We start from the raw sequence: 12,973 nt of genomic DNA, 5'->3' as shown, positions 1-12,973 counted from the left end.
GCAGCAGTCTTCCAAGGACATACATCCTCATTCTCCCTTTACAGAGGCGAAAACTGAGGCCCAGAGCGGTTGATCAGGTTGTCCACAGTCACAACGCTAGCCGGTGATAGGCCAGGATTTGATCAGCGGCCGGAGTGAGCGACTCCGAGCCCTGCGCTGAGTCCCTCCCGGACTGGTGCGGCCTTAGAGAGGAACGCGATCCTCGCAGCTGGGGGGCAAACTGGACGCGCCGGAGAGGGGCGGAAAGTCCAGAGTGGGCGGGGCTTAACGCCCGGGGGCGGGGCTGGCGGCGAGGTCTTGGCTGCAGGCGCTGAGGCTGCTTCCCGCTCCACCTGCGGGCGAGCGAGCTGGCCATGGGCTACCGCGTACCGAGGGGCTGCCGGGCTGAGCCCTGAGCCCGCCGGGGCCGGCCATGGGCGACCGCGAGCGCAACAAGAAGCGGCTGCTGGAGCTGCTCCAGGCCGCGGGAACCGGCAACGCGTACTGCGCAGACTGCGGGGCAGCAGGTAAGGTCGCGGCGGCGCACGTAGCCCGGTAGTCTGGGCCGGCCAGCGGCCGGCGGGTCCCGTCCCCTGCCTCCAGACCCGGGCGGGTCCCAGACCCCCGCGCATGACTCTTATATCACCTTCGGACCCGGGCCCCCGACAGCCCTCTCCTCGACCAGTACTGCCCCTACTTGAAGCTGGGCCCCCTGACCTGCCCCCTCTGGACCTCGACACTAGATCCCAGCCCCGGGTGCCCTGCCCATTCTACTCACCTCCCTCTGCCAGACACCCTGCCTACCCGGACCACGGTCCTTGACCTCTTCTTCTCGGACCCAGCCCCTTCCCCCACGCTCGGATCCAAACATCCCACACACCACGGTTCCCAGACCCCGGACCCAGGTCTCCCCGGATGGTCCAGTGTCGCCTCCCGCGCCTCGGACGTCCCCGGGGTTCTGCGCGCTCAGACCCGGCGCACGCCAAGGGACTCTGACCCACCTTCCCACCCGCAGCTCCCGGCGTCGAGTTGCGGGTCCGTCCTTCCGCGCTCTCCTCTCAGTTCCCTGAAGTGCTGTCACTTCCACTTCGCGCCGCCTCAGCCTCTCGCTCTCCATCCCCCGGACTCCTTCCATGATCTTCATTCTGGCCGCCGCCGCAGCCGCGTCAGGGCCAAGTGGGCTGACCAGAGGGTTTCATGCTGGTATCTTAGTTCGCGCAAGGCGGGGAGGCCGAGAGAGAAGGCGTGGGCTGTTGGTACCTGCCAAGCCCTTGCCTCTCCTGGCGCCCCTAGCCTAGCCCTGGTTTCTTCAGCCAGCTCTTCACCCGCTCCCCACCCTGCCCTCTCACCCCGCAGATCCCGACTGGGCCTCTTACAAGCTGGGCATCTTTATCTGTCTGAACTGCTCCGGAGTCCACCGCAACTTTCCAGACATCAGCAAAGTGAAATCCGTCAGACTTGACTTCTGGGACGACAGTATCGTGGAGGTAGCAAGGGGCGCGTGTGGAGAGCTTTTGAACAGGAGCCTGCTCCCGTTCTCCAGGGAAGGAAACTGAGGCCGAGAGAGGGGCAGTAAGGAGCCAGTTAGACAGAGGCCCTGAGTTCAAATCCTAGCTCCATCGCTTACTTATTTGCAGCTGTGAGGTCCGGAGCCTGCTATTTAACACTAGCTGTGGGCCCTTTCCACACATGTATTATAAATATACCACTATCCTTTCACAGGGCTGCTATGAGGATTAAATGCTGACTCAATGCAGGTACAAAGTAAATAGTCAATTAACAGCTGCTGTTCTTAGTAGCTGAAGTCCTGGACCAGAACAGAAGTATCCTGATTCACGGTCCCTAGGCCTTCTCCAGTCCCCCTAGCCAGGGAGGGAGCCACCTCGTTCTCCTGATCTCCAGAGATGGAGAACACTTTCAGCCTGGATGATGACACCATTCTGGCCAGAAAACCTTCAGAGAGCAGGCAGTCCTAAACTGGGCTGGCTGAGGATTTCGAGGACTACGGGGGAAGCAGACCCATGTTTACTGAGTACCCGTGTCTGTGCCAAGCACTGTGCTAGACCACTGGGCTCGACGCTTTATTCGTTCACTCATTCACTCATTACTGTAAGCCTGCATTTGCTGGCTGTAGGAGAGAGCAATGAAGATAAAGTCTCTACTTACGTGGAGCTTACATTCTAGTGCAGGAGAAAGACCAGAAACCGGCATATAAACCTGAAGGTCGTTTCTTTGGGCCTCATCACTCCCCTGTTATGGGCTTCCCTGGTGGCTCAGTGGAAAAGAACCTGCCTGCCAATGCAGGAGACACAGGTTCGATCCTTGGGTTGGGAAGATCCCCTGGAGAAGGAAATGGCAACCCACTCCAGTGTTCTTACCTGGGAAATCCCGTGGACAGAGGAGCCTGGTGGGCTACAATCCAGGGGGTCACAAAGAGTTGGACACGACTGAAGCAACTTAGCATTTAGCACTCCCTGGTTATAGCTTCTTCGTCTTTGCAGGTGAGATCCCTGAAGCTCAGGGGGTTAAGTGTAGCCCAGTGGGAACCCTGCTCTATGGAGACTCATAGCCCATGCAAATCCTGCAACACAGCCCAGTGGCCAGTGGGGAAGGGAATAATAGGGTTCACTCTTTCCAAGAGACGTGGATTAAAAATGGGCTGTTTTTTCCACATGTATCCCCAGCCCAGATATGCCCCTGATGTTACTGAGTGCTGACTGATGGCCAGGGCCACTCCTGACACATATGCATTCCCCTGGGTCTCTCTGGTGCCATCTTCCTGACTCACGTACGCTATGGGGTGGAGCACTGAAGTGCTCCATCCTCCAGTTCCATCTATCACCTACAGACTTGCAGGGACTGCTAGTGGTCCTGGCCATCTGTGGAGGGCAGTGGAGAAAGTACATGAGCTTTGGAGTTAGGCGGGTCTGGGTTCAAATTCCAACTCGCCACTGACTAGCTGTGTTACCTTGGGTAAGTTGCCTAAGCTCTCTGAGCCTTGGTGTCCTCACCTTATAACAGGGACAGTAATTGTGGTGATTACAGTGATTGAGGGGATCAAATGGAATAATGTGGGAGAGCTGTAAAGTGCTATGCCTGTATGAGGCGTGGTTGTTACATTGTTCCAGGCTGGGACTTCTGAGCATCACGTGTGACCAAGCTGGGTTGGGGGAAATGTCAAACTCCAGGAGGAGTGTCTCCTGACTCAGCCTAGGAGCCAGTGAGAACAGTGGCCTTCTGGGTAGACTGTGGTTTCGTTTCACATTTTTTTCAAGTTCTAACATTACCCCAAGTTGCTGTTGTCTTGCAGTTTATGACCCACAACGGGAACCTCCGAGTGAAGACCAAGTACGAAGCCAGAGTCCCTGCATTCTACTATATCCCCCAGGCCAACGACTGCATGTGAGTGGCTGATTTCCTGGTCCCACCCACTCCCACCGCTACCCCATCTCCAGTGCCTTTGTCTCTGACAGTCTTTTCTGTGCACCAGCCCAGCAGGTGGAGCCAGGAGAGCATTTGGTACAGGAGACCACACAGACCTCTGTAGGGCCCTCTCTACCTTCGAAGCTTGGGTCATCACCTCCCCTCTCTGGGACCCAGTTTCCTGGACTCATCTGTGAAATGGGACATCTGCTTTAGTTTCTGTCCCTTTGCCTTGATGTTCTCATAGCCTACAGGTGATGACTAACTTGATTAACAAGAGTAATGCCAGTATTCTAGCAGAATCAATGTGCTTCAGCTACTTTGCATGGAATCTTGTGCCCAGAGCTGTCCCACCTAAGCTCAGCATAGCTCCAAGGCAGCTGCTTAGGCCCCAGATCCCCAAATAATAACCATAGAAATACTTGTAGCTACTGATATTTGTTGAGCTTTACTTTGTATCAGGCCCTGTGTTAAATGCTTGTGTGCGTTAATTTTCGTTCTCTCAACAACTCTAGGAGATCATATTGCATTATCTGCACCATATAGATGAAAAACTTGAGGCTGATAGAGGCAGAGCTGGGACTAGCCCATCTGACACTAGGGCCTTCATGACTGTACCAAGGTGCTAGGGAAAAAAATCCAGTATCCTAGGATTGCATGCCATGGAACAGCAGGAGGGTTCAGGTCCCCTGGGGGTGAGGGGTGAGGGTGACTTTGGTCTGTAGTGCCCCAGACCTCTTCAGGACAGACTGTCTGAGCCTGAGCTTCCCTCCCAGGGACTCAGCATCCTGTGTGAACGGAGTGTGAATGGGAAGAAGGGTTACCTCCAGGCAGACAGGAGGCGTGGCTTGCAGGAACAGGCTGCATTTCCGCTGCCATTGTCCTCTAACCATGGCAGGATGCTGGTGGACAGCGCACAAACTATACAACCATATCTAGTGTCCTGTGACGTCCCAGTATTTAAACAACCTGGGAGTGGCGGAGCAAGCACAGCTTTGCGCTCTGGAGACCCCTGTATGCTTCTCTGTCTCTATTCAGCTGTGAAAAGGTAGGCAAGGGAGCAGAACTCTGCAACCTGTGGCAGCCTCATCTCTGAAACGTTGACAGTGATGCCTACATTTGGTAGGCATAATGGTAGCATGATGGTAGGGATTAAAGGAGATAACAGGTAAAACATCTCACAAGACACCCCTCATGCCATTTGTTTTTTTAGGATTTATTTACTTCTTTTTATTTGGCTGTAGTGGGTCTTCGTGGCTGTGTGCAGGCTTTCTCTGGATGCAGCAAGCTGGGGCTGCTCTTCGATGAGATGCGCTGGCTTCTCACTGTGTTGGCTTCTCTTCTCGTGGAGCACAGGCTGTAGGCACGTGGGCTTCAGCAGCTGCAGCACAGTGGGCCCAGGAGCAGTGGCGTGTGGGCCCTAGAGCACTCGGGCTTAGTTGCTCCTCAGCATGTGGAATCCTCCCGGACCAGGGATCCTACTGGTGTCCCTTGCCTTGCAAGGCAGATTCTTCACCACTGGACCACCAGGGAAACCCCTTCGTGCCAGTTTTAATCTATTTCTATGTCCACTTTGGCATACTGGCTGGTGGCTGGCCCAGCTGTGGGAGGTGCCAGGTTTAATGTGAAAGGGCTCCTTTTGCCTCACCGCTGCCACCCAACCCTTTGCTCCAAGGGGAAGGGCCCAGGTACTTGGTGAGCACCTACTGAGCTCAAGGCTCTCTGCCAGTGCTACACAGACGCTATGTATCATGACCCCAACTACAGCCCTGAACTGTAACCCCTTCTGGTTGAATGGCCTCAATCCCTAATTCTAAAAGTCCCCTGAATTCTCCACCTCCAGAATCTCGGTCTCCATTCCCTCTCCCAGCTCTGATCCTGTGGTTCAGGGTTCCTCCATGTCCTGGGGCCGAGGGCTGTGCATTCAGTAGGGCTCTTAACTACACACAACAGAAACCCAGTTTAAACCAGCTTATGCACAAGGTGATTTTCTGGGTTCGGATCAGACCGCAAAAAGAACAGAGGTGGAACCACCCTCTGGAAGGACAGGCTGGAGGCTCCAGCACTATCAAGTCTCTGAAATCCCTCTGGTTCCCATTCCTGCCTCTTTTTCTCACCCAGGCTTTCTTCCTTTTGTTGTTCAGTTGCTCAGTCATGTCCGATTCTTTGTGACCCCATGGACTGCAGCATACCAGGCTTCCTTGTCCTTCACTATCTCCTGGAGTTTATTTAAACTCATGTCCATTGAGTCGATGATGCCATCCAACCATCTCACCCTCTGTCGCCGCCTTCTCCTCTTGCCCTCAATCTTTCCCAGCATCAGGGAGTCAGCTCCTTTCCCAATGAGTCAGCTCTTCGCATCAGCTGGCCAAAGTATCAGAACTTAAGCTTCAGCATCAGTCCTTCCAATGAATATTTAGGATTGATTTCCTTTAGGATTGGCTGGTTTGATCTCCTTGCAGTCCCAGGGACTCTCAAGAGTCTCCTCCAGCACCACAGAGCAAAAGCATCAATTGTTCGGTGCTCAGCCTTCTTTATGGTCCAGTTTTCCCATCCGTACATGACTACTGGAAAAACATAGCTCTGGCTATACAGACCTTTGTTGGCAAAGTGATGTCTCTGCTTTTTAATATACTTCTTCCTGTAGCTGGGAGCAACACCATATCCATGTTCCCAGCTCCAGCTCCCAGCTCAACCCTGGAGAGAAGGCTTCCAATCCACCTCTCTCAGTTTTTTGCTCCTTTTGTTCCCAACAGCCCAGGGCCAAGCTCTGATTGACCAATCTGGGTCAGGTACTCAGTTCTAGGTCATTCCCTGTGGCCATGGGGTGAGGTCATATCAACCTGGGAACGTTTGCCTGGAAAAGGCAAGAGGGAACCAAACAATTGGAATGAAGTCCCTCTCAGCTGCGTGGATTTTCTGTAGGGGTCGTGGATGGCAATGTCTGGTTGGGCTAATAGCAAATACCTATTATGTGCTCAACATAGTACTAGGCCCTCTGTATGCATTTAAACCTCTCAACAACTCTAAGGGATAGGTAGATATAATATTACTGGAATATTCCCCAAGTTCAGAGGAGTAAAGCAACTTGCCTTTGGTCACACGGTGGATAAATGGTAGAGTAGGACCAGGTCCCAGAGAGTCAGACCCCAAGACCACTGCTCTGTCCATTGTAGCATGCCCAGATCTCATGGGTGGGCCTTGGGGAAGGCTCACAGACTCTCCTGGCTTAAGCTCATGAACACACAGTGCAATGTGGCAGAGTAGACGGTCCAGGGGAGCTGGCATCTGTCTCATTGACCTAGAGGGGCTGAGGTTGGAATAGCATAGCAGTTTGAATTTAGCCCCTGGGGGGAGATATTATTTCCTGGTGAGATACTGGCCTTGTCTGCAGACATTTTGGAGTATCACAACTTGGGAAGGGTTGCTATTGCTATCAAGGGGGTGGAGGTCTGAGATACTGCTAAACATCCTACAAAGCACGAAATAGTCTCCCACCATGAAGCATTACTTGGTCCCAAGTGTTAATAGTATGCAGATGGAGAAACTTGACCAGGCTGGGCAGGCAGCCAGGCCTTGCTGAGAAGCTCCCATCCTCAGCTACAGGGTCTTATAAAATTGCCATGAAAAGAGGATGCATCAGACACAGCTGACTCAAGTTTCTCTCTTTTTAGGGTCTTAAAAGAACAGTGGATTCGAGCTAAGTATGAGAGACAGGAATTTATGGCCGATGGGAAAACCATCTCACCCCCAGGTAAGGTTATTTTCATTATCTCTTGAGGGCTGATTCTGGTGCATTCTAGAAAACAAAGTGCCTGAGTATTAGGAACAAGGTCAGCCGTCCTCGCTCTGGCCCCAGAGACCAAGGTGTGGGTTCCTCTGCTTCTGAAATAGCAACACATCAGCTGGTGGGGTTTTATGGTCTTCTTGGCCGAGAAGCTCACTCGTTTCAGGTCCTTGCAGGACCACAGGGTGTACAGAGTCTTAGTATAAATTGCAAAAAGATTCACCCCCTGGACAGACCAGGTAGAAATAGACAATCTGCTTCTGGCTAAGGGAGCCCTGGTGTGGCACAAGCCTTGAGAAGGAGAATGGGCTGGATTTTGCCTCCCTTCCTGCCTTTGTGCAGGGCATGATCTCATCGGTGGCCTTGGACCTGTGGCACATTCTACCCCTCTGCTGTGAGTCCAAATGGACACTGTCCCAGAGAGCAAAATGTACAAAACCGCTCGAGGACCAGAGGCAGCCAGTGCCGAATGCTCGTAGCCGCCAGGAGCACAGAGTGTTCATCCACCAGCAGGGACCTAGAGGTCACTCATTATTCCCGTACTTGGGAGACTTTCAGTTGGCTGATATCAACGTGAAGTTGGGCCTCTTTCAAAATCAGTCCAGTTTCTCAGTTTTTAGCCTGCTTAAGGGTTCCTTATATTTTAATTTAATTTATTTATATATTTTTGGCTGTGCTGGGTGTTTATTGCTGCACTGGCTACTCTGTAGTTGCAGGGCGTTGGCTTCTCGCTGCGGTGACTTCTCTTGTTGCAGAGCGCAGGCTCTAGGCATGCGGGCTTCAATAGTTGTGGAACTTGGGCTCAGTGGTTGTGGTGCATGGGCTTAGTTGCTCTGCAGCATGCAGGATCTTCCCAGACCAGAGGTCGAACCGGTGTCCCTTGCATTGGCAGGTGGATTCTTAACCACTGGACCCCCAGGGAAGTCCCTACCTAAAGGTTTACTATGTCTTCTTAGGAAACAGCCAAGAAAGAAAGTTGGAGGGACCCCCCCAACTAAAATCATACAGCATTGCAAAGTTTCCTCAGAGAGGACCCCACATCCTGCAGCCGTAAGAGCTAAATCAGATCCGAGACGTTTCAGCAGCAGGTGGGCGGTCCACTCCACCCCTGAGACTGCATGGCATGGGGTCACCAATAGGCAGGTGAGTTGCCTGTTGGTCTTAGAGCTGTGGTGGTTCACTCTTTCTCATCTTTGGTGGCAGGTAACCGAGAAGGGTTCCTGTGGAAGCGGGGAAGGGACAACGCACAGTTCCTGAAAAGGAGGTTTGTCCTCCTGGCAAGAGAAGGCCTGCTGAAGTACTACACTAAAGAAGAGGTAAGCTTCTCCTACTCCTGCCCGAGCCAGGGCAAGCACCCCTCTCCGGTCTATGTTTTGATCAATGGTGCCTGGTCTTGTAGATGAGCTCAGTCACTGAGACTTAGGTGCCACACGCTACTACTTTTCCTCATTATACAATCCATCCAGTCCACTGAAATCCTCACCTTCTCTTCACCTTGAATGGGCTTAGATTGGTCCATGATTAAGGTTTTGATGATCACTTGACTTTACTTCATTGATTCATTCACTCAAGAAATATTTATTGGGCTTCCTTGGTGGTCCAGGGGTTAAGAATCCACCTGCCAATGCGGGGGACATGGGTTCAATCCCTGGTCTGGGAAGATCCCACACACCGCAGGGCAACTAAGCCTGTATGCTGCAACTCCTGACGCCTGTGTACCCTTGAGCCTGTGCTCCATAACAACGAAGCCACCTCAATGAGAACCTGCACACTGCAACTACAGAGTAGCCCCCGATCACTGCAGCTAGAGTAGCCCTCACGCAGCAATGAAAACCCATCGCAGCCAAAAAGTATATATTCATTGAGCACCTACTATGCTAGACCTTATTCCAAGCACTGAAGATACAGCAGTGAACTAAACGAAGTTCCTGATCCCTTGGGGCTTCCATTCTAGTGAATAGAGACAGGTAATAACCAAAATATATGTTACCTATCCAGTGGCAATAAGTTCTATGAAGTAAAATAAAAGAGAGTGAAGGTTAGAGCATGATACAAGTGGGGCATGGGGAGGTGGTCAGAGGAGGCCTCTCTGATGACCTTTGAGCACAGAACAGAATAAACATGAGTACGTTATGTGGATATGTGGGGGAGGGTAGAAGAAGAGAGAACAGTTTGTGCAGGAGCACGGGCAAGTGTGCTGATTAGAAAAGATGACCCCTCTCAGAGGGTGCATCCCTGGTCCCAGTCTAGGCAAGCAGAAGCCTGGATGCCGGTTCTCCCCCATCCCTTCAGCCAGGAGCTTTCTGTTCAGTGCACAAACTGCCCAACCGTGAGCCATAGCCATGGCTTGAGCTGGGAGTGTATTTGGTGAGTCTATAGGGCATGAAGGAGGCCAGAGTGCCTGGTACAGAGTGAGCAAAAAAAATAATGGAGAGAGATGAGCTCACATAGTGGAAGACTTTGAAGACCATAGGAAGATTTTTTTTTTTTTAACAGCTTTATTGCAATGTAAATTCGCATACCACAGGATTCACCTATTTCAGTTCAGTTCAGTCACTCAGTTATGTCCGACTCTTTGCGACCCCATGAACTGCAGCATGCCAGGCCTCCCTGTCCATCACCAACTCCCGGAGTCCACCCAAACCCATGTCCATTGAATCGGTGATGCCATCCAACCATCTCATCTTCTGTCGTCCCCTTCTCCTCTTGCCCTCAATCTTTCCCAGCATCAGGGTCTTTTCAAATGAGTCAGCTCTTTGCAATTCACCTATTTAAAGTATATAATTAATAGCTTTTAGTATATTCGTGGAGTTGTGCAACTTTCACCACAGTCAATTTTAGAACATTTTCATTACCCTAAAAAGAAAACCCACATGTGTGAGCTCTAGTTCTCCACTCTACTAGCCTCCCCTAGCCCTGTTGTTGTTTGTCACTCAGTCATGTTTGACTCTTTGCAATTCCATGGACTATAGCCTGCCAGGCTCCTCTGTCCATGGGATTTCCCAGGGGATTGCCATTTCCTACTCCAGAAGGTCTTCCTGACTCATGGGTGGAACCTGTGTCTGCTGCGTGGCAAGTGGATTCTTTACCACTGAATCACCAGGGAAGCCCTCCCGTTGCCCTGCTGCTGCCGCTGCTGCTAAGTCGCTTCAGTCGTGTCTGGCTCTGTGTGACCCCATAGATGGCAGCCCACCAGGCTCCTCCGTCCCTGGGATTCTCCAGGCAAGAACACTGGAGTGGGTTGCCATTTCCTTCTCCAATGCATGAAAGTGAAGTCATTTAGTCGTGTCCAACCCTCAGCAACCCCACGGACTGCAGCCTTCTAGGCTCCTCCGTCCATGGGATTTTCCAGGCAAGAGTACTGGAGTGGGGTGCCGTTGCCTTCTCCGTCCCTTGCCCTAGGCAACCACTAATCTATTGTCAGATTTGCCTGTTCTTTACATTTCATACAAATGGAATCATACAATATGTGGTCTTTTATAACAGACTCCCTTCATTTAGCATTAGGTTTTTAAGGATCATTCATGTTGTAGCACGTATCAGTACTTCATTTCTTTTTATTGCCAAGTAATATTCCACTGTATGGGTATACCACATTTCACTTATTTATTCATCAGCTGATAAACAGTTGAGTTGTTTCCACTTTTGGGCTGGTATGAATAATGCTGCTATGAATATTCGTGTACAAGGTTTTACGTGAATCTACATTTCCAGTTTTCTTGGGTAATTCTCCCTAGGAGTGGAACTGCTGAGTCATATGGTAACTCTTTGTTTAATTTTTTGAGGAATTTTTCCAAAGTAGCTGCACCATTTTACATTCCCACCAGCAATGTATGAGGGTCCTTCACATCCTCACCAATGTTTGTTATTATCTGTCTTTTTGATCATAGCCATCTTAATGGGTACAAGATAATATCTCATTGTGATTTTGATTTGCATTTCCTCGATGGCTAGTGATGTTGTATGTCTTCTCATGTACTTACTGGCCAGTTGCCCATCTTATTTGTAGAAATGTTTATTCACAGCCTTTTCTCATATTTTTATTATGTTATTTGTTTTCCGTTTTTTTTTTTTTTAGCTGTAATCGTTCTTTATATAGTCTATATACAAGGCCCTTATTGGGTATATGATTTTTTTTATTACATTCTTATTTCTTAATATTCTTTTTCATTAGGGTTTATCACCAGAATATTTTTACAAAAAATTTCTGTGTTTGGATTTTACTCTGTTATTGGGAAGACATACAAGGGTTTGGCGGCTTCTCAGGTGGCACTAGTGGTAAAGAAACTGCCTGCCAATGCATGAGATATAAGAGACCCAAGTTTTATCCCTGGGTCAGGAAGATCCCCTGCAGGAGGGCATGGCAGCCCACTCCAGCGTTCTTGACTGGAGAATCCCTTGGACTTTGGAGCCTGGTGGGCTATGATCCATAGCATTGCAAAGAATCAGACACTACTGAAGTGACTTAGCATGCACGCAGGAGGGTTTTGAGCAGAAAAGTGATCAGCTTTGACTAAAACTTTAAAAAGAGACACTCGCTGCTACTTGAGCAAGAGTGGGACAGGAGGAGGCAAGCGTAGAAGCAGAGAAACCAGTTAGGAAGCTACTACAATAATCCAAGATCGGGATAATGGTGTTGGAGATGGTTAAAAGTGGTCTGCTTGCATTTCGGAAATAGAGCCAATGAGATCTACTGAAGGATTGGACATGGGGTGTGAAAGTCAGAGGGATCAAGAATGATCCACAGGACTTCCCTGGTGGTCCAATGGTTAAGAATCCACCTGCCAGTGCAGAAGACACAGGTTCGATTTCTGCTCCAGGAAGATTCCACGTGCTGTGAAGAACTTAGCCTGTGTGCCGCAACTACTGGGCCAAGTGCTCTGGAGCCCATGAGCCACACAAGAGAAGACACCGCAGTGAGAACCCCATGCAACTAGAGAGAAAGCTGCCTCCTCTCGCGTCAGCTAGAGAAAGCCCAAGGGCAGCAACGAAGACCCAGCACAGCAAAAAATAAGAATGCATCCCAGATTTTTTGCCTTATGCAACTATGAGGTTAGTTTGTCATTTGCTGAGATGGCACAGATTTAGCTCCCTAAGGGGATGATCATGAGTCCTTTTTCATTTGAGATGCTTATTAGTCATCCATGTAGAGACTGAGGAAGACGTTCTCAGAAGTTCTAAGTCTAGAGGTTTGGGGAAAGTTTTGAGCTGGAGTCAGCAGTGTGCAAACTGGTTGAGCAACAGGACTGTTTGGAATCACCGAGGTGGGCGGGGGGGTGGGGGTGGATGAGAAAAGATGTCTAAGGACTGAGTATTTTAGGTATTTGTTACTGAGTGACACACCACCCTAAAACTTAGTGGCTTGAAATAACAATTGATTGTGTCTCATAATCCTCTGGGGTCAGGAATTTGAGCAGGTGGTGGCTGCTGCAGAGTACTCCCTGTGACTTCAGCTGGGTCGTTCCCTCTGCTCCATTTTCCTGGGTTGGGCTAGGAGACCCAGAAAGCCTTCACTCACATGTCTCGTGCTTTGCTTCCTTGTGGCTTTTCTCTTTGTGAATGTTCCTCATTCAGGAGTCCAGTTCAAGCTTTGTTACAGCATGGTGTCCGACTTCCCCCAAGCAAACGAGGATGCTGCCAGGCCTCAAAGCTTAGGCCAGGAACTGCCTGCTATTGGTCAATTCAAGTCATGCAACCAAAACCAATTCAGTTCAGTTCAGTTCAGTCACTCAGTCGTGTTCGACTCTTTGCAATCCCATGGACTGCAGCGTGCCAGGCCTCCCT

At 50.5% G+C, this 12,973-nt stretch overlaps 1 protein-coding gene across 3 annotated transcripts in view; it reads left to right on the top strand.

Annotated features, from left to right (window-relative positions):
* The first annotated feature begins 309 nt into the window (after positions 1–309).
* The window catches only part of ADAP2 (ArfGAP with dual PH domains 2), a 41,472-nt gene continuing 28,808 nt past the window's right edge, over positions 310–12,973 (top strand). For 2 of the 3 annotated variants that reach the window (XM_061390446.1, XM_061390445.1), the window contains exons 1-5: positions 310–506; positions 1,336–1,466; positions 3,290–3,381; positions 7,077–7,156; positions 8,393–8,505. In XM_061390446.1, coding sequence (XP_061246430.1) covers positions 413–506; positions 1,336–1,466; positions 3,290–3,381; positions 7,077–7,156; positions 8,393–8,505 — 510 coding nt within the window. In that variant the 5' untranslated portion in view covers positions 310–412. The remainder of the gene's footprint in view (positions 507–1,335; positions 1,467–3,289; positions 3,382–7,076; positions 7,157–8,392; positions 8,506–12,973) is intronic. The other variant, XM_061390447.1, reaches the window with a different exon arrangement.

Source organism: Bos javanicus, chromosome 19 (assembly GCF_032452875.1).
Source record: "Bos javanicus breed banteng chromosome 19, ARS-OSU_banteng_1.0, whole genome shotgun sequence".
Classification (NCBI taxonomy): domain Eukaryota; kingdom Metazoa; phylum Chordata; class Mammalia; order Artiodactyla; family Bovidae; genus Bos; species Bos javanicus.
Note: the sequence above shows the minus strand (reverse complement) of the source record. Positions and strands in the feature narration are given on the sequence as shown.